Source organism: Mauremys reevesii, linkage group 4 (assembly GCF_016161935.1).
Source record: "Mauremys reevesii isolate NIE-2019 linkage group 4, ASM1616193v1, whole genome shotgun sequence".
Lineage (NCBI taxonomy): Eukaryota > Metazoa > Chordata > Testudines > Geoemydidae > Mauremys > Mauremys reevesii.
Genome location: NC_052626.1, coordinates 123,813,527 through 123,837,109, shown reverse-complemented (window position 1 = coordinate 123,837,109; position 23,583 = coordinate 123,813,527). Strand labels below are relative to the sequence as shown.

General features: G+C 50.7%; 1 protein-coding gene across 1 annotated transcript in view; it reads left to right on the top strand.

The window, feature by feature from the left end:
* DENND2D (DENN domain containing 2D) overlaps positions 1-22,451 on the top strand; it is a 29,571-nt gene extending 7,120 nt beyond the window's left edge. The window contains exons 2-12 of the mRNA XM_039538592.1: positions 2,061-2,239; positions 3,026-3,138; positions 3,993-4,062; positions 7,125-7,202; positions 7,533-7,673; positions 12,233-12,381; positions 16,057-16,234; positions 17,280-17,321; positions 17,847-17,937; positions 20,402-20,641; positions 21,870-22,451. Of these exons, the coding sequence (XP_039394526.1) occupies positions 2,061-2,239; positions 3,026-3,138; positions 3,993-4,062; positions 7,125-7,202; positions 7,533-7,673; positions 12,233-12,381; positions 16,057-16,234; positions 17,280-17,321; positions 17,847-17,937; positions 20,402-20,641; positions 21,870-21,934 (1,346 nt within the window). The 3' untranslated portion in view covers positions 21,935-22,451. The remainder of the gene's footprint in view (positions 1-2,060; positions 2,240-3,025; positions 3,139-3,992; positions 4,063-7,124; positions 7,203-7,532; positions 7,674-12,232; positions 12,382-16,056; positions 16,235-17,279; positions 17,322-17,846; positions 17,938-20,401; positions 20,642-21,869) is intronic.
* The last annotated feature ends 1,132 nt before the right edge of the window (positions 22,452-23,583 follow it).

The window sequence follows — 23,583 nt, the reverse complement described above, 5'->3', positions numbered from 1 at the left end:
TGTTGTGATAATTGGGCCTACCAATTTACCCTAGTTGCAATCTCAGTTGTAAAAAGTATATGAAAGTTCATAAAATGTTACTTTCCCTTAAGGTTTGTTGTTATAGGTTATTGCAGGGATCGGCAACCTTTGGCCCACGGCCTGCCAGGGAAAGCTGCTGGCAGGCCGGGATGGTTTGTTTACCTGCAGTGTCTGCAGGTTCGGCCGATCGCAACTCCCACTGACCGCGGGTTCGCCGCTCCAGGCCAATGGGGGCTGTGGGAAGTTTTATCCTTGAGATCATGGGTCAGCTGTGCACCAGGCTTACATTAACTGCCAGTAGCCAGAGTGTAGGGGAGCCCCCTCTCCCTATGCCAACCACAGGGCAGGGGGGTGATGTAGGAGCTGTTTCACCTGCTGTATGCTCCCGGACGTTTCCCCCTTCCAGGTCTGGCTATACCAGCTTTAGGGGCACTCTGTGCCACAGGAGCAAAGCAGCCTAGTACATGGGCTGGAATGACAATTCCTCCCAGAGTGCGCAGTGCAGAACAGATAGACTGCAGTAAATACGGCTCCATCATTTCATGATTTCTTGGTGTCCTAAAGTGCATTTGCCCCATGTGCTTTGCTGATCCTCTGCCTACCCCCACCCCTGCATTATACAACTTGTGGCTATTATTTCTGTTCTGTTGAGCCTTGGACTCAGGATGAGCAACCCTGCCCCACTCTGATAACCCTCTATTGTAGCCGCTTGTCACCTGCTCTGGGGGCAATAAAACTCAAAAGTTAATGGCACAATCCAAATGATAACAGCCACGTACATCCTGGGATGAAGAGGTTAAAGGAGTTGGTGTTCATTGCATTGAAAGGACACCTGCTTTGTGTGTGCACACAGTGTCTTGCGGGTCTGAAGGGGCCTGGCTGGGCTTGGTATAAAGTGCTAGCAGGTCTAGGCTGGGTTAGTACGGGGATGGGAGACCACTGGCTATTCCAGGCTTTCTGTTTTGCAGTAGTAAAGGCTGTTCTTCGGGACACTGAATGGAGAAAACAGCGTTAATGCAAAACTCCCACACTCCAGAAAACTGGCCTTTGGATTCCTCGCGGGGGGACACCCTGTACATTTGTGGCTTTAAAATACTGCCCTTGCTGATGGGCGGGTCTCTGATGGACTTCGGACGTACTGGCTCTGCTGTGTTGGTGCCAGGAGGTGCTTGGCCTCCCTGCCCTGGCTCAGTCAGCCTGCTCTGTACTCCTTCAGGGCGAGGTGTAGAAGTTAAACAAGCAGCGACTGAGTGACCTGGAGAGCTCAAGTTTCTAGGTTACAATGTGAGAGTGACTCATGTAACCTTAAGAAATAGCCCACGTGGCTCGATACGGCAACTGTTTTTAACTTCCTTCTCTCCGGAAGCTGCAGGGCAATTTTCACCCCTGCTAGGATTTCCTTTTTCCCTTGGCAAATTTGTAAAAGCCCTTCCTGTTCTCCCCTGATGGAATTAGCTCTTTTTGCAACAGCAGCAGCCCTTGTCTGTTCCTTTCATGTCTGAACAGGGGACTTCTCTTTTCTCCTGTCACCTGCGCAGCAGGCAATTAAACTTGAAAGTTAATGGCACCATCCAAATGATAATGGAGGTGGCCAAGTGCATCATGGGATGAATACATTATAGGAGTTGGTGTACATTGCATTAGGATGAAAGCTGCTTCCTGTGTGAACTCAGTGTCTTATGGGTGCAAAGGGGCCTCTGGACGTTCTTATTCGGAATTAGCTTAATCCAGTTTGGAAGTGGATTAAGCTAATTTTGAATAAAATTCTTCTATTCCAGAATAAGATCATGCATACAGGGAGTTAACCAGGAATAGCTATTATGCTTTACATTTGCACACTGCCTTAATCTGAATTAACACCCCAGTATAGACAAGCCCACAGTCTGTTTTTCCTTGTTTGGTTGCCTCCCTTCTCCATTTCCGGTGCAGGTCCTGGTGCATTATCCCCTGCTCTCTGAGCCAAACTGCGTTCTGGATCACTACAAAAGGCAACCCCACTGGCTGCCACATCACCATGCACCATAACTTTTGGGTTACAGATGTAAATCGGGACGCACCCCGGGACGAAAGCAAATCTGAATCTGCAAGGAGGCCGGGAGAGCGAAGCCCCTTCTGCTACTCACCAGGACAGTTCTTCTTCGAATACCTCGTTGTGGTCTCCCTAAAGAAGAAATCGGGGAGTGATTATGAACCCAAGATAACCTACCAGTTCCCAAAGGTGAGGAGCCCCTGCCCCCCCCCCAGCTGTATTTATTAGAAGTCACCTCTAAATCTTCAGGGCTCTGGGCAGCCTGAGCATAGATTACAGCAGCCTGAGGCCATTTTAACTTAGTCTGGGGGGACAAACTGACCCCCAGTGGGGCCAGAATATGGGAAGTGCAAAGGAGCTGAGCACAGGCTCTCTCAATCAGAGCCGCAAACTCTTTTCTTCTGTCCCACCCACCCCACATCACCTAGCAGAATCCTCCCTGGGGGCGAGATGCGGCGTGTGAAATTTCAGGGACTTGATCCCTTTTTGGGGAAAGGAGGAGAAGGGTTGAAAATCGTGCTTCTGATGGGAGGTTGGCTCTTGCCTTCCCTTGGGAGGGTCAGCCCGGCTCCAGAATGCACCTCTGTTCATGGTCATGGTGCCTCCTTTTCAGGTTGGAAAGCTTCATTTTGGGCTGCATCAATACAGCTGAGTCTTGAGTCTGGTCTTGTTGCTACCAACAGCTATGCTGCCCTTCTTGCTCAAAGCCTATGCTCCCCCCAGGGAGCGGTGGGCATGCTAGACTGGGGAATCCTCCTGTCCACCCTGGAGGCAGTCTAGAGAGATCAGGAACCAGTCAGCTGTTGGACAACGGACTGGGTAGTGACCTGGGGCCCTGCACTGCTCTGCCGACGCACCGCAGCCCTGACCCACACAGAGCCCAACTAGAGAGTCCAGACTTGTTTCCCTTGTGCAGTGGCCGAGGCTGGATCCTCTTTTATTGTGATTTTACTTCTTGTATCATTTTCATTTCAGCGCGAGAACTTACTGCGGGGTCAGAAGGAGGAGGAAGAGAGGCTGCTGCAAGCCATCCCCCTCTTCTGCTTCCCCGACGGCAATCACTGGGCCCCGCTCACGGAATACACCAGGTGACTCCCTGATTAATACGGGCTAAGGGACCAGCCCGGAGCCAGCGCTGCAGGCAGGGGCCCGTGGGCAGGGAGCGGGGAAGGCGAGTCCTCGTGCTCCTTCCTACTGCCTGGATGTCACAGGAACCCAGTGAGCTGCTTGAGTAGGGAGAATTTCCCTGCCTGGCTTCTGCAAAATCAAACCACTCCTGGCTGAGGTTTCACATTATTGGCTCTTAGCCATTGCAGTTTATCTGGCCAGGGGTTAGTGCTTCATCATCCCATGCTGCTTGTTACTCACGGCTGAGCATCTCCTTTAGAAGTTTAGTGGTCTGTTTATTTGTTCCTCTTGATAGTTATTATTCATTGTGATAAGAATTACACCTAGCTCTTATCAGGAGATCTCCAAGCGCTTTGCAAAGCAGGTCGGTGTCATTATCTCTGTTTTACAGATGGGGAAACTGAGGCCCAGAGCAGGGTCATGACTTGCCCAAGGTCACCCAGCAGGCTGGTGGCAGAGCTGGGAATAGAACCCAGCTCTCCTGAGTCCCCATCCGAGGCTCTGTCCACTAACCACACTGCCAGCCCGTAGCGCCTCAAAGCCCCAGTCACGGGCCAGGCCCCCATTGTGCCTGCCCCACGGGGCTGACAGTCTAAGTCAATGGACCTGACTGGTAATTAAGTGGAGGATCCAGCTGTTAGGAGGGTCAGTCACTAGCAGGGTCGGGGGCTAGGCTGCCATCTTGGGTAGTGCTGGTGACTCTCTCCCCGCCCCCTTTTGCCCCGTCGCTCAGTGGCTCCAAGCTAAGCTCCTGCGGCTCTCGCACCTCAACCCTTAGCAGAGCAGTGGAAACACGTCTCTCCTTGTCTTTCAGTGAAACCTTTTCGTTTGTCCTGACCAACGTTGACGGCAGCAGAAAGATCGGCTACTGCCGGCGGCTGCTGGTGAGTATCCCTCGCTTTAAATAATCTGGTCTCATGCCGGCCCTTAGCGCCCTGAGCAGCCAGCTTGGCTGCAGCACATCACCACCCCCCTGGGCAGTGTCAAGAGAGCAAGCTGAGCGGGCTAGCCCCAGGGAACCACTTACAGGAGACTCGCTCTGCAGTCGGCTCTCAGGGGAAGTGCTTGTGCCCAGCCCTGCTGCAACTGCAGGCATAGCCTGACGCCAGACAGAGAGGTGATCGGGGATGGGTGTGTGTGTGGTGGAGGGTAACCAGCGACAGGTGCAGGATGGGGGTGGGGAAAATGTGCAGAGAGGCAGGAGGAAGAGGAGGGCTGGTGGCACCTTGGTACCTGCATCTAGTATGATGAAACTGCTGCACTCTTTCGTGGCTACCTTTGAGGGCCTGACTGGCTCAGAGGCAGGACGATGAGATATGGATGGTTACCTCTCAGGTGCTGGTTTGACTCCAGCCTAGTTTGGCTGTAGTGGAAGACTGTTGCCAGGGCCTCTGAACTGTGTATCGTGGTGTTGGTCACCTATAGTCAAGGTCCTGTGTTGTCCCAGGCAAGAGTCACCTAAATTCTGTGTGGAGATCACTAGATTCTTCAGCCTCTGGTTGAAATTTGCTGGCACTTTCAGATCAGCTTGATTTATCTGGAAGGTTTAGAACATAAGAACGACCACACTGGGTCAGACCAAAGGTCCATCTAGCCCAGTGTCCTGTCTTCCAGCAGTGGCCAATGCCAGGTGCCCCAGGAGGAATGAACAGAACAGGTCATCATCAAGTAATCCATCCCCTGTTGGCCATTCCTAGCTTCTGGCAAACAGAGGCTAGGGACACCATTCCTGTCCATCCTGGCTAATAGCCATGGATGGACCTATCCTCCATGAACTTATCTAGCTCTTTTTTGAACCCTGCTATGGTCTTGGCCTTCACAACATCCTCTGGCAAGGAGTTCCACAGGTTGTGTGAAGAAATACCTCTTTTTATTTGTTTTAATCCTGCTCCCTATTAATTTCATTTGGTGACCCCTAGGTCTTGTGTTATGAGAAGGATTAAATAACACTTCCTTATTTACTTTTTCCACACCAGTTATGATTTTATAATCTCTGTCATATCCCCCTTAGTCGTCTCTTTTCCAAGCTGAAAAGTCCCAGTTTTATTAATCTCTCATCATACGGAAGCTGTTTTCTGAACCTCTTCCAATTCCAATATATCTTTTTTGAGATGGGGCGAGCACACCTGCATGCAGTATTCATTGTGAGTAATCCACATCCCTGAGAGATGTAAGTTACACCAACCTAAGCACCAGTGTAGACAGCGCTATGTCAGCTGGACAGCCTCTCATGGAGGTGGAGTAATTCAGTCGACGGGAGAACTCTCTCCTGTCGGATTAGAGCGTCTTCACCAGACGCGCTACAGCAGCACAGCTCCGCCAATGCAGCATTTTAAGTGTAGACCTGCCTATAGCGTTCTCGGCCAGAAGGGACCTGCAGGTCATCTAGTCTGATCTCCTGTATTTCACAAACCACCACACACCACCGAACCCCACAACCAGAATTAGCCCAGTTTATTACAGCCCTCAGGAGACTCAACTATTGGTGCGACAGGCAGAGAGTGGGAGGCTAGCAGTGCCTTCGGTTGTCTGCAGGCTCAGGAAAGCTGCAGAGTTTCGGTGACTCTTAGTTCATGTTTTCAAGCTTTTCTTCAAGCCCTTAAAGGCTAGGAGCACACCAGCTTGTTTTAGTTTGGTGCTTAGATTCTGAAGCACAATCCTACAGGCCAGGAATTGTGGACCCCACAAGGTCCTGCCTCTACCCAGCACCAAGGCCCTGTTTGCTGTTCGTTCTATTCAAGGCCCGACGTGATGTGATAGCGGAGATCGGTGCGTGCTGGGAATTGTGCTGCGCTGAAATCATTGCCTATTTGGTTCTCTTGAAATAACCCTAAAGATGCCCCCAGCAGGGAATATATAGCGTGTTGGCTGGGGAGACAAGCCCGCTCAGCTGCCTGAGAGGCCTCACTGCCTTGGCATGCCAAAGCCTCTGTGCGCATTGAGTTCAGACAAGTCCGTGCTAGCGCTTCCCCCAAACAAGCCGAGGTCTTTGCCAAGCGACGCGTCCTTCGTCTCTGCACGGCGATTCCTGAACCAGACTCCGCCCCGGCCCCGAATTCCACCCTAGGAAGGGAGTCTGAATCCCTCCTGAGCCGCACCGCTGACTGCCTGCTCTCGGAGCTGGGGAGGCAGGTGTTGTTGCGGGGGGGTGTAAGTGACGCCCTCCAGAGGTGGTGTGTGTGGAGGGTGGCAGCTCAGCACAGGGCTATAGTGTGCTGCCCAAACCACAGACTCTGCCTCAATGTCTCCTGCCTGCAGCTTTATCTCCCCTCCCCAGCCCCATAAGCCTGTGAACCCATCTCTCCCAACCCTGCCGTGCTTAGCTAGCCGCCAGTTTAATTCCTCACTTCCCTTCCTGACACGTACTCTGTTCCATGGTCTCTACTGTTACCCTGTGCCCCGCACCCAGACCTGCCACACCCCATGCCTAGAGGTTCCAGCAGCGTGCTGGGCAGCACCCTCAATGATTCCTCTAGTCGGTCTGCAGAGTCTTTTTCTGGAGGTCTGTTGGCCAGCGGGAGTCCTAGGTGCCTTCCCTTTGCCTCAGAGACTGTGTACATGCGTCTGCTTCTGGGGTGGGGCATCTCCTGCAGCTGAGTTTGGAGAGGAACAGTGCTGGTACCAGCCTCCCTCCCCTCCCTCCCTTGCTTTTTCAGCTTGTTCTGCAAGTTTCCTGACTTGTATTTTGTTAAGTAGCCGGTGAGGACCAGCTGAGCTGGGTGGTATCAGTAACCAGGTCTCTGGGATGCAGGCAAGGCCAAGCCATGGCAGGCTCCTAGCTTTGCTGAAGTCTGACTTTGCATTCCTCTGAGAGGCCATGGCCCCACCCTTACTGGCAGTTCTCATAACAATGGGGGTAGCATGGGGGCTGTCTCTGTGCACCTGACAGAGGGGATAAGAGATTGTGGCATACAGTTAACCCTTTGGGTGCTGATCTTTCTTTCAGCCTGTTGGCCGGGGCCCTCGTTTCCCAGAGGTCTTCTGCATCATCAGCTGCCTGGGCTGCTTCGGATTGTTCTCCAAGGTAGGAACCCTGATTCTCACGGGTAAAACACTAACCCAGCTTGCATGCCTAGCCCAGGTCTCATGCAGCTGCTGATCCCTGTCTTGTTGCTGCCTGATCTGCAACTTGATGCAGGGAAGGACATCTGCCTGGGGGAGCAGGCAGTGATGCCACGGCACTGAAGGCCACTTGTCCAGGGGTGAGGAGGGTGAGGACTGTGGTGCTGAGGCTGGTGCTGGCTGCTGTTCCTCAGTGAGAAAGCAACTGAGTCACTGTTGTGGTGCTGGAGGGAGGGGGGTAATCAGGGAATTCATTGCCTTGCTGTGGCTGACGGGTCTCTCCTTCCTGTAGATCCTCGATGAAGTGGAGAAGAGGCGGCAGATCTCCATGGCCGTCATTTACCCCTTCATGCAGGGCCTCCGCGAATCCCCCTTCCCGGCTCCGGGGAAAACAGTCACCATTAAAAGTTTCATCCCTGATTCTGGAACAGAGGTTTGTGTCAGCTCAGTAATCGGTGCTCAGTTGCTGCTGACCTCCAGCAGGCCTGTCTCGCCAGCCCTAGGAGCTGCTCTATGAGGAGGCGATGCTGGAGCAGCCGGCTCTGCGTGCATGTGTCCGGCCATCTGGCCAGCTGGAGCTTTGTAGGCTTTGCTCAGTGCAGTCTCTGCTAATGCACTTCATGTCTCCGGCTGCCTGGGGCAGTAATACACAAGGGTCACAGGTCAGGGTGGGCCAGGAGCTCTGGTTGAGTTGAAGAGCAAGGTTGTGCTGTGTGGGAACGACAGGTTAGGGAACCACCCCTTGGAACAAGCTGGCCACTTTGTGCCGGTGGAGATCGAGCCAGCAGTTCAATCCATTCTCTACCCTCTGTGGGAGAGTTAGTGATGGTTGTATGTTCCATATCCCAGCCGTCCAGCCTGACCCCTATGGCCGGTTCTCCCAGGTGGCTGGAAGGTGCAGTGAGATGGGTGCTGCCCAGTGCATAACGGGTGTAGTGCTCCATGAAACGCTCAGTGCCGGTCCTACTGCGAGGATCTATCAGCACTAACAGCCGTTAATGCCGGCGTATGTGGCGTTCACACTTCCCAAAGCTGCTATTGCAGCCTGTCTCTGCAGCCTCCAGACTGCAGCGCATTGGCTCTCTGGAGCCACAGGCTCCCAGCCCTGCTTTCAAAGTGGCTGCTGATTTTGGAAGCCCAGCTTGAACCCCCTTGGGCCTGATTTCCAGAGGTGCCGGGCATCCTCTCATGTCAGCCAGTGCTAGATGTCTAGTGCCACCTAGAACAGCTCGCTCTGCTCCCAAGCGTGCTTTGGGGGCCTCACCCTAACAGGCAACCAGGGGAGAGAAGTGAATTCTAGCAGTAAAGCAGGGGGCAGAGCTGGAGGAGAAGAGGACTCCTCTATAGTAGAGGAAATGGGTGTGTGCCTTGGATTTTCCAGAGACACCCGCAAGTGTGAGAACTGGGGGGAGAAAGTGGATGTGTCAGGGGGCCCACGGTTGGGGCGTGGTGGATCATAGGCGCCGACTTCCCCTCTTTCCCCTGGGTACTTGACCCCGCCCCCTCGGCCCCACCCCACTCCACCCCTTCCATGAGGCCCCGCCCCTGCACCACCTCTTCCCGTCCCCTTCCCCAAATCCCCGCCCTGGCCCCACCTCCTCCCTGAGTGTGCCAAGTTCCTGCTCCTCCCCCTGCCCCCCCCCCCCAGCTGTTTGGCGGGGGCTGGGTGGGAAATGCTAGGAGGTAGGGGGAGGAGCAGGGATGCGGCATGCTCAGGGGGGGCAGAAGGAGGTGGGGCAGAGGGTGAGGGGAGCTTGGCTGCCGGTGGGTGCAGAGCACCCACTAATTTTTCCCTGTGTGTGCTCCAGCCCTGGAGGACCCATGGAGTCAGCACCTATGTGGTGGATTGGACTGAATGGTGGGAAAGGAGAGCAAAATCATGCTGGGTGAAGACAAGGGTGGTGTGGCAGAGTCAGCTGTGCGAAGAAATGATTTGTAAGCAATTGTCATCAGTGACAGGGCAAACTCTGCCAGGTTAGGAGCTGGGGAGTTTGGCATCAGGTCAAAGGACATGAGGCTGATTTTGGAGACACCAGTGTGAATCTGGATTGAAGCTGGTTTCAGTGGAATTACACCAGTGTATCCCAGGTCCCTGGAATTACATGACACTGCCCCTAGAAGCCTGCACTGTTTTCCCCACCTCTGGAGTCCCATCCAATCAGTGCAGGATCCCTTGTGTTACTTAATGTTGTGTTACACTTAGTTGATTTGACTGTGTGTCCGGATTTTCAGTGTGCTCAGAATTCTATACTGACTGCTCCTAATTTGAGTTGTTTGGTCACCGAGCCGGCGAAAGCTTGGACTTTCCGCACAAGGAAGCAGAAGCCTGGCCACTTTCACTCCCCCGTTTGATCAGAGGTGGCAAGGACTTTAAATATGGTGTGGGTTGAAGTCCTCCTTCTCCAGCAGCCGCCCTTGCTAAGAAGTGACACTCTCTGTGCTCAGCAACAGGGTTTCTACAAAAACAGCCGTGAAATAGTTAACAGCATGGCCTTTTTAATCACTTTCATTCACACCTCCTTTTGCTGAATGGGAGCCATTCACACCTCTCCTTGAGCTATTGTTTCATGCTGAGTGCAGAGACTGCTTTGCATCTGCTCTTCTCAACTGGCAGGGCTAGAGACAGGACACTGGGTTTATATTAGAAAATTGTATTCATTTAAGGAAATAGATTTTAGATATCTATCTAGTTAAACCGTAACAAACCCTAATACAGATACATGGGGATCAGTTTCAGCTTTGCAGGTATGTGTCGTTAGCTTAATTCCGTGCAGATGGCTTTGCTTTAGGAGTTTGCAATTGTATAAGTCAATCCTGTCAGTGCAAGCCCTGCAATAGAGACAGTCTTTAGGCCTCATCTGAACTGGGGTGGGGGCTGCACTCGGGCAGTGATGCTGATGTAACACAGGTGCAAACCCGGAGTTGCTCTGGTGTGGTTTATCCTGGTTTGAAGGGGGGCTGAGCCGGTGCATTGCTCGTGTGCAGCCTCGTGTAGACAACGCATTCATATTTCTGCCACGAGAGGTTTGACTCTGCAATGCGCTGATGCAGCATTTGCTTTGGAATGGGGAATTGCAGCCACCTCGTCCCATTGCACATTGGGTGCTGTGTGTAACTGAGAGCAGCAGCAGGTTCCTCTGTGTCAGCTTCCTCGGTTATGAAATCTCTTGTGATTCTGCAGCAAGAAGGGTAAGATTGTGTAAAGACTTGGCCTATTGCTTCACGCTTTGGTTGCTGGCAGAACTGCAGAGATGGGAGCGTTTTCTTCAAAGGAGTCAGCGTGGCCGCTTACCCAGCACTGTCAGTGGAGAAGGGAGCTGCTGCTAGGGAAGGGTAGGCTGGGAGCTGGCAGTGCGTGGGGGAGAGAGGGCAACGGAGACCTGTGGATAGCCCGATGTGCAGCAAAGCACGGGATGGACTAAGGTCTAAGTAAGGCCCTTCACTGAGTGGTGGGAGGTTGTTCTGAATGCCTGGGGCTTCTCCTGGATCATTAACCAGGGCTGAGGTTTTGAGGCTGGGGAGAGGTTTGATTTCACCTGGTGGCAAAGGCACATAATACAATGACACCAATTAGTTGTATGAGCTCACCTGGGCTCTTGGCTGGAATGAAGTCTAACCAGCCTAACAGGAAAAGATGTAGTGAAAGGTAGGAGTGTCTGGAAACAGGCATTCCAAATGGCCACCTTCGCCTTAACTACTGTGATTGCAGCCACTCCATTACCTCTGCTTTTGTGCAGTCTCGATGCTGCTTAATGTGGCCATTTGGAAGAGACATGTAAGAGATGGTGCTGCATAGGTACCTGCATGGGGCAAAGCAGGAATCAATGCTAGCAGACAGAGGCAGATCAATGTCCAACTGCTGGAAGTCAGAAAAATTACAGCTGGAACTGGGATGCAAATTTTCAACAATGAAGGTTATTGTGACATCATCCCGTGGAGTCTTGACATCCAGATTGGGTGTCTCACTCCAGCTCAATCACAAGTTACTGGCCTCAGTGCAGGTGTCACTGGGGGAAATTCTCTGGCTGGTGTCATGTAGGAGCTCAGACTAGATGGTCAGAGTAATTTCTTCTGGTCTTAGAATTTATACACTCCAGTGCCTAATGAACACTTGGGAGAAAGGATATCTTTGTTAAAAATTCAACACCACCCACCCCGTTCCGTGAGGCTCACAGAGCAAACCCCCAAAGGTCTGGTCTACATACTAGTTTGTACCGGGTTAACTACGGGTGTGCTTTGTAAACTGGTCTAGTTAAACCAGCGCAAGTGTGTGCGTAGACAAGGACTAAGATACCCTCCATCAGAACCAGAGCAGGCCAGACATGACGCCCCAGATACCTGGGCTCCTATCAACGTCTCTCTGTACTTTCTCCCACCCTGCACTCAGAGAGCCCTTCATGAGAAGCTCCGCGAGGCTGCTGGGGGCTGGTGAGAACTCCTAGAGATTGTTGGTAATTGGGGATTACCTATGAATTCATGGTGTTGGTAAAGCAGCTTTGAAGCAGAGGACTGGTCCCCGCTGGGGCCTTGTGCCGATTCTAGCCTGTGGCGTAGCTGTATGGTGCACAGCAGGAAAGCTTTGTCTTGCCTGTCGCGATCTTATCCCGCTGTCAAGTTGGAGTTATCTTCACCAGTGAACAGCGGCTGTGGCCATCTGCGCTAGGGGTTTGCATCGAGGCACAACCCCAGGGAGGTCACAGTCAAGTAGGGCTGCTTATTGCCTTGGCCTTTGGTGCACCAGTTTCCCCTGCTCTTGGCCTGTTAGATCAGTGAACTCTGGGTGGGACAGTGCTGGGCACTACCAAAAAGTAATCCTAACAAATTGTAATATTGCAAAGATCTCTCATGCCACACCCTTCCTGCCTCCTTTCTCCACCATATGGAAGCAGGCAAGGGCCCAGCCCAGCATGTCTGAAACCTTCTGGACGGTGCTTTTAATAGAATTGATTAGTGATTTGTTAGCTCACTCATGTCCCCTCTCCTTCTCAACAGCTCATCGAACTCACGCGGCCCCTGGACTCCTGGCTGGAACACGTGGAGTTTCAGGCCCTTCTGCATCATCTTAGTCCGGAGAACATCCTTTGGCTCTTCGCCTCTGTGGTTCTGGAGCGACGGATTATCTTCGTGGCAGAGGAGCTCAGGTGAGCACCCTGCATTTAACAAGAGAGTGAGTTCTGAGAGCTTCAGAGAGCTACAAGTAATTCTTCCGCTGTACTCTGCGCTGATTAGGTCTCAAAGGGAGTATTGTGTCCAGCTCTGGGTGCCACATTTCAGGAAGGATGTGGACAAACTGGAGGGAGTCCAGAGAAGAGCAAAAATGATTAAAGGTCTAGAAAACATGACCTATGAGGGAAGATTGAAAAAATGGGGTTTGTTTAGTCTGGCAAAGAGAAGACTGAGAGGGGACATAACAGTTTTCAAGTACATAAAAGGTTGTTACAAGGAGGAGGGAGAAGAATTTGTTCTTAACCGCTGAGGCTAGGACAAGAAGCAATGGGCTTAAATTGCAGCAAGGGAGGTTTAGGTTGGACATTAGGAAAAACTTCCTGTCAGGGTGGTTAAGCATTGGAATAAATTGCCTAGGGACGTTGGGAATCTCCATCATTGGAGATTTGTAAGAGCAGGTTGAACGAACACTTGTCAGAGATGGTCTAGATAACACTTAGGCCTGGGCTACACTAGCGGGAGGGTTCGAACTAAGATACACTATTTGTGTAGCTGAAGTCGAAGTATCTTAGTTTGACTTACCCAGCCGTCCTCACAGCGGCGAGTCGACCACCACTGCTCCCCCGTTGACTCCGCTTACTCCTCCTGCCGAGGTGGAGTACAGGCGTCGATTCAGGGATCGATTTATCGCGTCTAGACAAGACGCGATAAATCGATCCCCGATGCATCGAACACTACCCGCCAATCCGGCGGGTAGTATACATGTACCCCTAGTCCTGCCATGAGTGCAGGGGACTGGACTAAATGACCTCTCCAGATCCTTTCCAGTCCTATGATTCTCTCAGCTCATGAGTACAGGTCACGTGCAGCTCGCCCAGCCCTGGAATTCAGCCTGCAGGTGCCCTCAGTTCCACTCCCCGTTCATAAGGGGGCAGATGCAAATGTCAAATGATGTATCCTGAAGTCTACTACTCTGTGGATCTCGGTCCCAGGCTGGGTGTAGTTGGGGCTGGCTGAGGGCATCCTCCCCATCCCCACAGTGCAATGAGTGTAGAGGAGGGAGGGATAGCTCAGTGGTTTGAGCATTGGCCTGCTAAACCCAGGGTTGTGAGTTCAATCCTTGAGGGGGCCATTTGGGGAACTGGGGTAAAAAATCTGGGGATTGGTCCTGCTTTGAGCAGCGGGTTGGACTAGATGACCTCCTGAGGTCCCTTCCAACCCTAATATTTTATGACATTCTATGAGTGGTGATTAATTTTTTCTGCCCCATCTAGTTCAGGAGATAAAATCAGAATAAATTAATTCCAGGTGCAGGGGAGGCAAGAGAAGCTGAGAACCTTCCACTCTGAGAGCAGACCCTGAGGAGTCTGAGCAAGCAAAGGGTCACTCACCTCAGGCAGTTCATGAGGCATGGAAGTCCTGATCTAGTGGACAGAGCACTGGTCTGGGACTCAGGAGCCTGGGTTCTATCCCTGGCTCTGCCACTGGCCTGCTGCATGGCCTTGGGCGAGTTACATGTCCTTCTGTGCCTCAGTTTCCCCATCTGTAAAATGGGGATGATGCCCCTGACTTCCTTTGCAGAGTACTCTGTGGATGAACAGTGCTAGATAAGAACGAGGTGGTATTATTATGTATGATGGAATAACAAGACAGATGGAGTCTGTTCCCAGTTGAGCCCAAAGGGTTAATTCTCACTAAGCTGACAAGCCCAGGGGAGGCAGGTAGCCAGGAAAGTGCCCCTCTCACACTAACATCAGCAAAGCGTAAAGGTTATGCTCAGTCCTCGTTAGACAGCCAGTCGATGCAAATCTCTCCTCTCCCTCTTGGATTTCGTCATTCCGACTCATCAGCAGGAAGGATGTCTCTGATTTGATCCCAGCCACCAGAGACTTTCACTCTTCAGGCCCTAGGAAGAAAAATACACATACTGACCGCCCTGCGGAAGGCTCCTCTCTATAAAATTAGCAAACAATAACTATGTCTAGTGAGGATTAAGCCTTAAAAGCATTGAAATAAGGAGTGAAGGAAGAAGACTTGTGCACTCCTTTCAACCCTCCTATTGCCCCCAATGCTGTCGATATTGCACTGCAGCACTCCCCGAGGCTTCCACTTCCAACATATACCAAAAAGCAATTCATACCCCAGCCTCCTCAGACTCACGCTGTGAGGGTAGAGCACCAGACCAGGACTCGGGAGACTTGGGTTCTGTTCCCAGCTCTGCCGCCGGCCTGCTGGGTGACCCAGGGCAAGTCATGCTCCCTCCCGAGCCTCAGTTTCCCCATATGCAAAGTGGGGATAATGAGCCTGTCCTCCTTTGAGAGCTACTGATGAAAAGAGCTAGGCATGATTATTAACTCAGAACCTTAACAGCTTTTGTGTTAACTAATCAGCACTGTCCCCCATTCCCTACATTGGGGAGGTACATTTTGCCTTAACTCTGCCAAGGTCATTGTTAGGGTTTTGTGTTAGAGTGAAAGAGAATGAGGTTTATGACCCTCCGAAGAGGCAAACCAAACTGCAGCTTGTGCTGATGGGTAGGGATAGGGGTAGGGGGAGGGGAAGGCTAGTTATGTGGGCTGATGGCCGTCTAGCTTGTTGGGCCCTCTGCTGAAGGCAGGGGGTTTCCTCTTCTCTCTAGGGGAGTTTAGTCTGCAACTCAATTTATTGTTTTCTAGTTGGGGAAACTTTTTGTACCAAAAAGGCAAATCTGGAGGCGGTTGATGGGGCAGCACTGGCAGCAGGGCCAACTCCTGTGAGGCTTTGGCCCCCAAATCATGAGATTGGGTTAAAAATAATGAGGTTTTTTTTTAAATATATATTTTGGGCGGGGGGGTCTTCTGGTTTTTGAGCCCTTAGGGGCATGTATTCAAACTTTCCTCCGCAACCACAGAGCTAGAAACTTACTTTTCTTTAGATTTTTTTCGTTAAAGAAAGCTGAGATTCTGATGTAATCACCTGACTCCAGGAGCTGGGGATTTAAGAAGAACATCAAATATTGATTTGTGATGAAATCCCGAGAGTTGGCAACACTGCCATGTGCTAAGGGGAGGGAGACTTCCCAAAAACAGCCGACAGAGACCAGTAGAATTGAGCTCCGGGAGTTCAATCTATTTAGCTTAACCAAGAGAAGGTGAAGGGGTGATTTGATCAGTCTTGAGCAGTATCTATAAGGAAAACAAAACTTTGATACTGGGCTCTTCAATCTAAGAGACAAGATCCAATGTCTGGAAATTGAAGCAAGACAAATTCAGATTAGGAATAAGGTTCAAATTTTTCAACAGCGACGATTATGAATCATGGGAACCGTTTACCAAAGGCCATGGTGGTTCTCCATCACTGGCAATTTTTAAATCAAGATGGGATGTTTTTCTAAAAAATCTGCTCTCATTGGAATAGGAATAAATTCAAGGGTGGTCTCTGGCCGATGCAATACAGGAGGTCAGACCAGATGATCACAATGGTCCCTTCTGGCTTTATAATCTATGAAAAACAGCACCCACCTGTTTTGGAGCCTGTCTCTCCTTGGAAGTCACTTAGACTTTGGCTCCTGTGCCACTCAGATGCTCTTGAAAATCTCACCCAAGGCCTAACATGCTGGCCAGCTACTTGCCAAATCTAGTTAGTAACCAGAACCCTTATTTATTCGGCAGCGTCCTGTCCCAGTGCATCCATGCCGTGGCAGCTCTTCTCTACCCCTTCTCCTGGGCGCACACCTACATCCCCGTGGTTCCCGAATGCCTGATCGATACTGTCTGTTGCCCCACACCCTTCATGGTTGGAGTCCAGAAGCGCTGCCTAGAGCAGGTTCTCGATCAGCCGATGGAGGAGGTACTGTCTGAGGGGTCTCTGCCGGGGCAGAAGATGGGCTTGAAAATGAATGTTTGCCAGTTTGTGCTTCTTGATTGTTCTCTCCATGCGGCAGCAGGCAGGGATGGATTTACATCTTAGGCACCCCTAGGCACAGCATCTTCAGCACCCCCCCCCCCCGCCCCGCCTACGGCTGACCTTTGTGTTGCACACAGTTTTAGAGAGGCAAGGCACCCCTAGAACACAGGGGCCCCTAGGCATGTGCCTACTGTGCCCAATTGGAAATCTGGCCCTGGTAGCAGGCCCTGATTTTGTCTTCATCCCAGCCTCAGGAGGAAAAAAGCCCAGAAGGAAACAAGAGCGGACTCCAGCCTGCTCCTAGGGTAACACCCAAGCTGTTCCCTAGGCCAGATGGGATGCTGATATCACCTACCCACTAGCTGGGCAAGGACTTCAGCCCAGATCCCCTGGGGTAAAGGGGGCATGCCTTGCCCTCGGCTCACCCTGTAGTCAACATTGCCCTGAGTGTCTCACTGCTCATAGCTCATGGGAGGGGAACACACATCTTAGAAAACTACTGTAGACGCTGCCAGATTTTCCAGGCCGGTTTGCTCCTTGGCCTTCTGCTGGAAGCACTGACAATGGGGCAGTTGTGGGGCTGTGGCCCTCTCCCCATGGGGATGTGGGCTGAGACTCCTGAACTCATCTCATGTGGGCTTCCCAAGAGACACTGGACGGGACGGGAACCACTTTCAGTCTGGGCTGGATTGGACCCAGTGACTGATTCTAGAGGTGAAAGGCTCTAAATCTCCTTTCCATGTCCTGGGTCCATTCATCCCCCCAGGCCAGGCACTGCTGTCCCTCTTTCACCAGGCAGGAAGTTTGGAGGAGCCCTTTCCATTGCAGTGTCCTAGAGCAGTTCATCATCAGGTGCAGCTCAGAGCTTTTCAAACGGACTTGGAGCACAGAAGACTGATCTCGAAATACATTCTGTTAAATCGCTGCCGCTCAGAAGCAGCCTTGCAATGCAGCCTGGCTAATGTTGGGTCCTGTCTGTTGGTTTTAGGTGCTGCTGGTTGACTTGTGTGAAGGGAAGTTCTTAAGATCGGTAGGTGTCTCTGGTGCGATGCAGACTGTTCCCCATGCCGTCGCCAGACGCGGGCGCTTGAAATGTTCTTGTTCATCGCTTGACCAGTATTGCTGAGCCACTGCAGGCTCCTTAATCCTGGGTTTTCAGTAGCTGTCATTCACTCCTTCCCACCTGTCACTTATTTGCACTCTGCAGGCTTAGGGGGGCAGGGCCTCTTGGCCAAGCTTACAGAGCACACTCGCTCTCTCCAACATCCTTTGGGATAAAAATTGATAGGCGATGGATTCTGGCGGTAGCTAATGAGCCCCACTGAGACTATGGTAATGCAGACTGCACAGCTGCATTAAAGAATGGGTCACAGGGGATCTGGTGGGGGAAGATGTGTTCATTCCAAGATGCTTTGGGCCTGAAGGTATGCTCAGAAAGTGGTTCGGCGAGCTAGAATCCTCTGTCATGCTTCAAAACCGCCAGTAAAAGCCACCATCTCAGGCTTCCCTGGTTTGCAAGAGCTGGCGGTGCTAACATCAGTCCATCCTCTTTCAGGTTGGCGACGAAAGAGACATCTTACCGGCCAAGCTGGAGACCGAGATGCTGACTTCTTTAAAGACGCACAACAGCAACAACAACATACAGAGTAGGCAGAGAGTTCTTTCTTTGGGGTGCACATGGTGGAGTATCTGTGAATGCCCCACAAAGACTGCCAGTGTCCCAGGTTAACCAGCCATCCTGGGGCTAGTGGGCTAAGAACCCGGGACCCAATTTCCTACACTGCCCTCTCAGCTCCAGCCAACCCATCTCTAGGGCTGTGTATGCTTTGGACTCACACACACGCAGAGACACTAGCTAAGTGGTCTAAGCAGCTGGACTGGAATAGACATGGTCCTGGGTTCCACGCGCTCAGCTTCTGCAGGGACACCTCAGCCCTTCCCGCTTCAGAGGTAGAAAGAGACTGAAGTTTGTGCAGCTTATGGAGTGTGGGGCAAGTTCTCAGCTGGTGTAAAATTATCACTCTGTTGGCTTCCTCTCCACATGGACTTCAGTGGAGCTATGACATCTCTCACCAGCTCAGGATCTGCCCTGGTGTGTCTGCAATACAACGCTCAAAAGACCAGCTTGGAACTGTCAAGGATCCCAAGGCACTTAGCTATGATTGGGGTTTACTGTGTGGTTCTTACCCAGCCTTTCGCTTCCCCCACCCATTCTGCCCCACCTGTTGTTCAATGCGATATGCTCTGATTAGCTGCAGCTCCCCACCCCAGAGGTGGCTGCATTTCACCTGCATTTCAGCGGTGCTCTGCTTTATTCCCCATCCCCAGCTAGCAGGCATAGTACATTGTTTCTGGTCTGCATGGATACTAAAGTGCAGTCGTGGTCAGAAAAGCCCCTGTGGTTATAGCACCTTCTTTGTGTGTGCATCAGCATCACCTGCTGACTTCATTGACAAAAATAGATCCTTTTTATTGTTAGCCCCGCAGAGCCAGCACAGCTCTGGGAGAAGGAGCTGAATTCTAGCAGATGTTACTAAATTCCAGTCTTCATTATTGGTGGTGATGGGCGAAATGGACAGAGCCCAGCGTGACTCTCAGATGCCAGGCTGAGTTTGCAGGGCTGGGTGTTGTATAGAGATTTTAAAAACCCCACCGTCTTTCTAGCTGGCGCATGTGCACATGGGATCTGGAGTCTTTGGAACACAATAAATGTAGGATTTTCATCAAGTCATTTTCAGAATAGTACCATCACCTGCCAGTTCTCATAGAGCATCTTCCTCCCTAAATTCCACAACCATGTAGGACTGTTAAGACCAGTCAGGGAAGAGAAATAATCCATCAGTAGGGAGGGATGCAAAAAATCCAGAAGGCTCTTGATAGCTTTATCTAGACAAAATAGAAAACCAGTGACCCTGAATATCCCTCAGTGAAATCTGGATCTGGGAGATCTGGACAGCTAGACTCCCTTCTGTCACTACAGAGTATACGTGCTAATGCAGCAGGTGGAGTCCTCTGTCCAGAATGGCCTGTGAAGAGCAGTACCATGTGCTAGTGGCTGTTACAACTCTTTAATGATTTAACACCAAGAAATTGGATTTTAGAGTGTGAAGGAGATGGCAATTGCTTCTGACATGAACACAGCATGTGAATTAGGTCAGCGTGCAGTGAGGGCATCCATCTAGCATCTCGGCAGGCTGGGGTACTTCACATTTTAAGGTGGTAGACACAATTCCTTGAATGTATATACAGTGCTCAGAGTTCCTTGGAAGCAAAGTGTTATAAGAATCATAGAATATCAGGGTTAGAAGGGACCTCAGGAGGTCATCTAGTCCAACTCCCTGCTCAAAGCAGGACCAATCCCCAACTAAATCATCCCAGCCAGGGCTTTGTCAAGCCGGGCCTTAAAAACCTCTAAGGAAGGCGATTCCACCACCTCCCTAGGGAACCCATTCCAGTGCTTCACCACCCTCCTAGTGAAAAAGTTTTTCCTAATATCCAACCTAAACCTCCCCCTCTGCAACTTGAGACCATTACTTCTTGTTCTGTCAAAGTTTGGTAGTCAGCAGTAATTATCCATTGGACTGGGGCAATTGAATACCACATTGGGATTGAACAATGGTTCAGTTTATATTCCTGCCGGCTCCTTAGCGAATGGGACCTCCTGGCTTTTCTCCCATGCCACGACTGGGTTTGGGAGTGTCACAAGTTAGTACAATTCAGGTGTTACAGCTACTTTTGAATGGAAAAGCAGGGGGGTTGTCTTTGGAATGCCCCAGACTGTGGCACAGAGAGGAGACGAGAGGTGGGATGGCCCAGTGGTCAGCACTAGCCCAGGACTCAGTCGACCTGGCCTCAAGTGCCCGCCCCACCACAGACTGGGTGATCTGTGGGGGTGTGTCATTTCGGCCCAGATCCTTTAAGGAAATTTGGAGCGTAAATACTAATGAGGATCTGACCCTCCGTTTCCCCATGATAGCCCTGCCCTGCCTCACAGAAGGGTTGTGAGTGTAAATACATTCAGATTGTCAGGTGCCCATGTCCTGAGTTAATAGGGGTCGGGTGACTACCAGCCCCCATGCCAAAACTGTACGTCTTCTATTCCCATTTCAGCGTCCGAACAAGTGAACGCCCACGTCTCCAACACCTTTGTGCAATTCTTCGTCAAAACCGTTGGCCATTATACATCGCACCTCAAGTGGAATAAGAGCGGCCAGAGCTCCTTTCAGGAGAAGGCGTTCTGCAAAGCCATCACCTCCAGGTCCTGCCGCAAGTTTGTGAAAAGATTTGTGAGGACTCAGATGTTTTCCCTCTTTATCCAGGAAGCGGAAAGGAGCAGGATAACCCAAGAAGGTAAATTGCCCCATCTCCTCCTCTTCCCTGCTCCCTGTTACTGCCCTGGCATTCAGGAAGCAGCAGGATCCCTGGAGGCCACTCTTTGGTTTCTTTGGGCTAGAGGGAGCAGGGCTCATTTGCATATTTGCTTGTGCAAATGCGATGCAAATGTTTTTGTGTGACTGCTCCTAAAAACACAACCCAGGAAGGGAGAGACGCTGTTAGAAAAGATGGTACAGGCAGTGATAGTCAGTCTCTCCAATAACTTCTGCCTGCAATGCACCAGCAGAGGCACCTGTATTGGTTGCAGTAGTCTCTTTTGTCACTGCAGCCCCTGGCTGGCGGAAGTAATTGCAGACTCCAGAACTCGGCCTGCATTTGTATTGAAAACAGTCGAAGGGCAAGGAGGAAAGCACTAGTGCAAAGCACTTCTTGCTTATTCTCTTCTCTACAGTGTATTCCCTGACACACACACCCCGCGTAAGGGCTGTAAGCAATGCAGCATGGCCTAGTAGATGGAGCACTGGACTGAGCCTCAGGAGAGCTTCATTCTAATTCCTAGCCCTGCCACTGGATTTCTGGCTGATCTTGGGCAAATCACCTCACCACTCCGTGCCTCAGTTTACCTATCTGTAAAATGGGCTGTATAAGACCTGGGTAGTAGTATTATTGCCACTTTCAAGAAGAATTTCAACGTCTCAGTTACTGAGCTAGCTGCACCTCTGAGCCCCCTGCGCACTCTGAGTGCGCTCCCCCAACCCCTTCAGTTTGGATCTGGTACCATTTTATCCCCGATATTTGTAATGCTTGTGCTGCTGGTTCAGCTTCAGCCCATCGTTGCTGAAGGTGCAGGTAGATTTGGAGCCAGTGCTGCTGCTCTGGTGCCCTCCGATGCAAATTGACAGGAACAGTTAGATTCTATTCCTGATATTAGATTCCACCAACCCCTCTTCCAGCCTGCCTCTCTACCTCCTTCAGCACCTAAATCCCATGGCGATTGGTGTACTATAGAAATGTATATGGAGAATATGACTATAGCTCCATTTCCCCGGTCCATCTTCAGGTTCTCTGCTTTGATCGCTGGTTCTTATGGAGTTTGTTGGGCTAATCTCTGCTTCTGCATTCCTTCTGTAGCATATTGTTATAAAACAGAAACCAGCCAATGACCTCTACCACTCTGAAACCTGTCAATTGTTGATGAAACTCCAATGTAGTGTATGACTGATCCAGCTTTTGTTTTCCACAGGGTATTTCCAGCAGAAAGTAACTGAATATCAAGAACAAAAAAAGAAACAAAGGAGAAATTCCTGAAGTACTGTTCTGAAAGAGGGGAGCCCGGCTGGGCTTGGGCGGATCTCTTCCTGCAGCAATATTCTGTCCAGACTGGGTCAGCATCTCACTCAAAGGCAGAGCGCCCTGTGCTCTGTGGGCTCTGAGCATCTCTGGAACCTTGCTCCTCTTCCTGTGAATGATGAGATGCCTGGTCAACACAGGATGCCAGTCTCTCCTTCCTCAGGGCATGATTGCACTGGAAGCCTCTCTTCTACATCGCTAGCAAACATGGATGTGATTTTTTTTTTTTTTATCCAGGCCAACTGACACCACGGACCAAGCTGCAGTTCTTAGCCAAAGGGCAGCATATGGCCCCGTAATGAGTTCCTATTGGAAGACAATCACGGACCTTACATAGAAATAGAGTGAAATTGAGGCGGGATTGTCTGCTTGCTGTATAATGGCTAAGAATGTAGAATAATTGTTAAGATAAAATGTATCTGTAAGAAATATTTTTAATTCTTATTAAAAAAAATAATCTAAATTTTCTAGCTGAGAGATGTTCTAGCCAATGTGTGTTCCTGAAGGGCTCCCATTAACAAGGTGGTTTCATGTTCTTTTTATAGCGAACGGCTTGTTTCAGACTTACATGAGCTAAAAACGACTCTGCAGATTTTGATGAGACTTCCTGAAAGTCACCTGTTGGCTTAGGCATTGATGAGAACAGTAAGCCCAAAATAGACCGTGTGAAGGAGTGCAAACTGGGGTTTGGCGTGAAGTTGCTTGTTTGCACTAGCTCCATTTCGAGAGGCTGTAGGCGATGTGCCCCCGTAGTGGGGGACATGGGAAATCGACAGCTCAGAGAAGGGAGACAGCATTGTTAAAATTCAGTGGTGCGTGTGTTCCTGAAAAGCTGTACTCTTCTTTCCTGTTTTGGATGCTGAATTTTAAAACTCCTTTCCAGTTCATCTTTCAGAGGCTGCATTGAGCTTAATTATGCCTGCTCATCTCTCCCCTTTCTTTAGCACATTCTTACAGGGAGCATAGTGCCAGAGTCCAAACTGATACCGCCTGCAGTTTTGACTGGCCCCAGAGGGGCGGGAAATATCTGGATAAAGCCAGACACTTCACTCCTGCATGTGTTGGGATGGTTGCCCAGATGAGGGAGCTTGCTGAACTCTTTCCCAAAATACATATAGCTTCAGTTCATTTGCAAATTTGACACCATCAGTTTAGGATTAAACAAAGACTGTGAATGGCTTGCCAACTACAGAACCAGTTTCTCCTCCCTTGGTTTTCACACCTCAACTGCTAGAACAGGGCCTCATCCTCCCTGATTGATCTAACCTCGTTATCTCTAGCTTGCTTCTTGCTTGCTTATATTTACCTGCCCCTGGAAATTTCAACTCTTGCATCCGACGAAGTGGGCATTCACCCACGAAAGCTCATGCTGCAAAACGTCTGTTAGTCTATAAGGTGCCACAGGATTCTTTGATAGTTTTTTCACTTTACTCAATGATTCCTCAAATGACTGCTGCCTTTAGACCCTAGAGATTGTCCAGATGTGTGTGTTATATGTTACCAAAGATTATATTAGCCTTTGTTATTTGTAGTGCCTAGGAGTCGCTCATGGACCATGACCCTGTGGTGCTAGGTATGTACACTATTAGGTGTATTACAGTAGTACA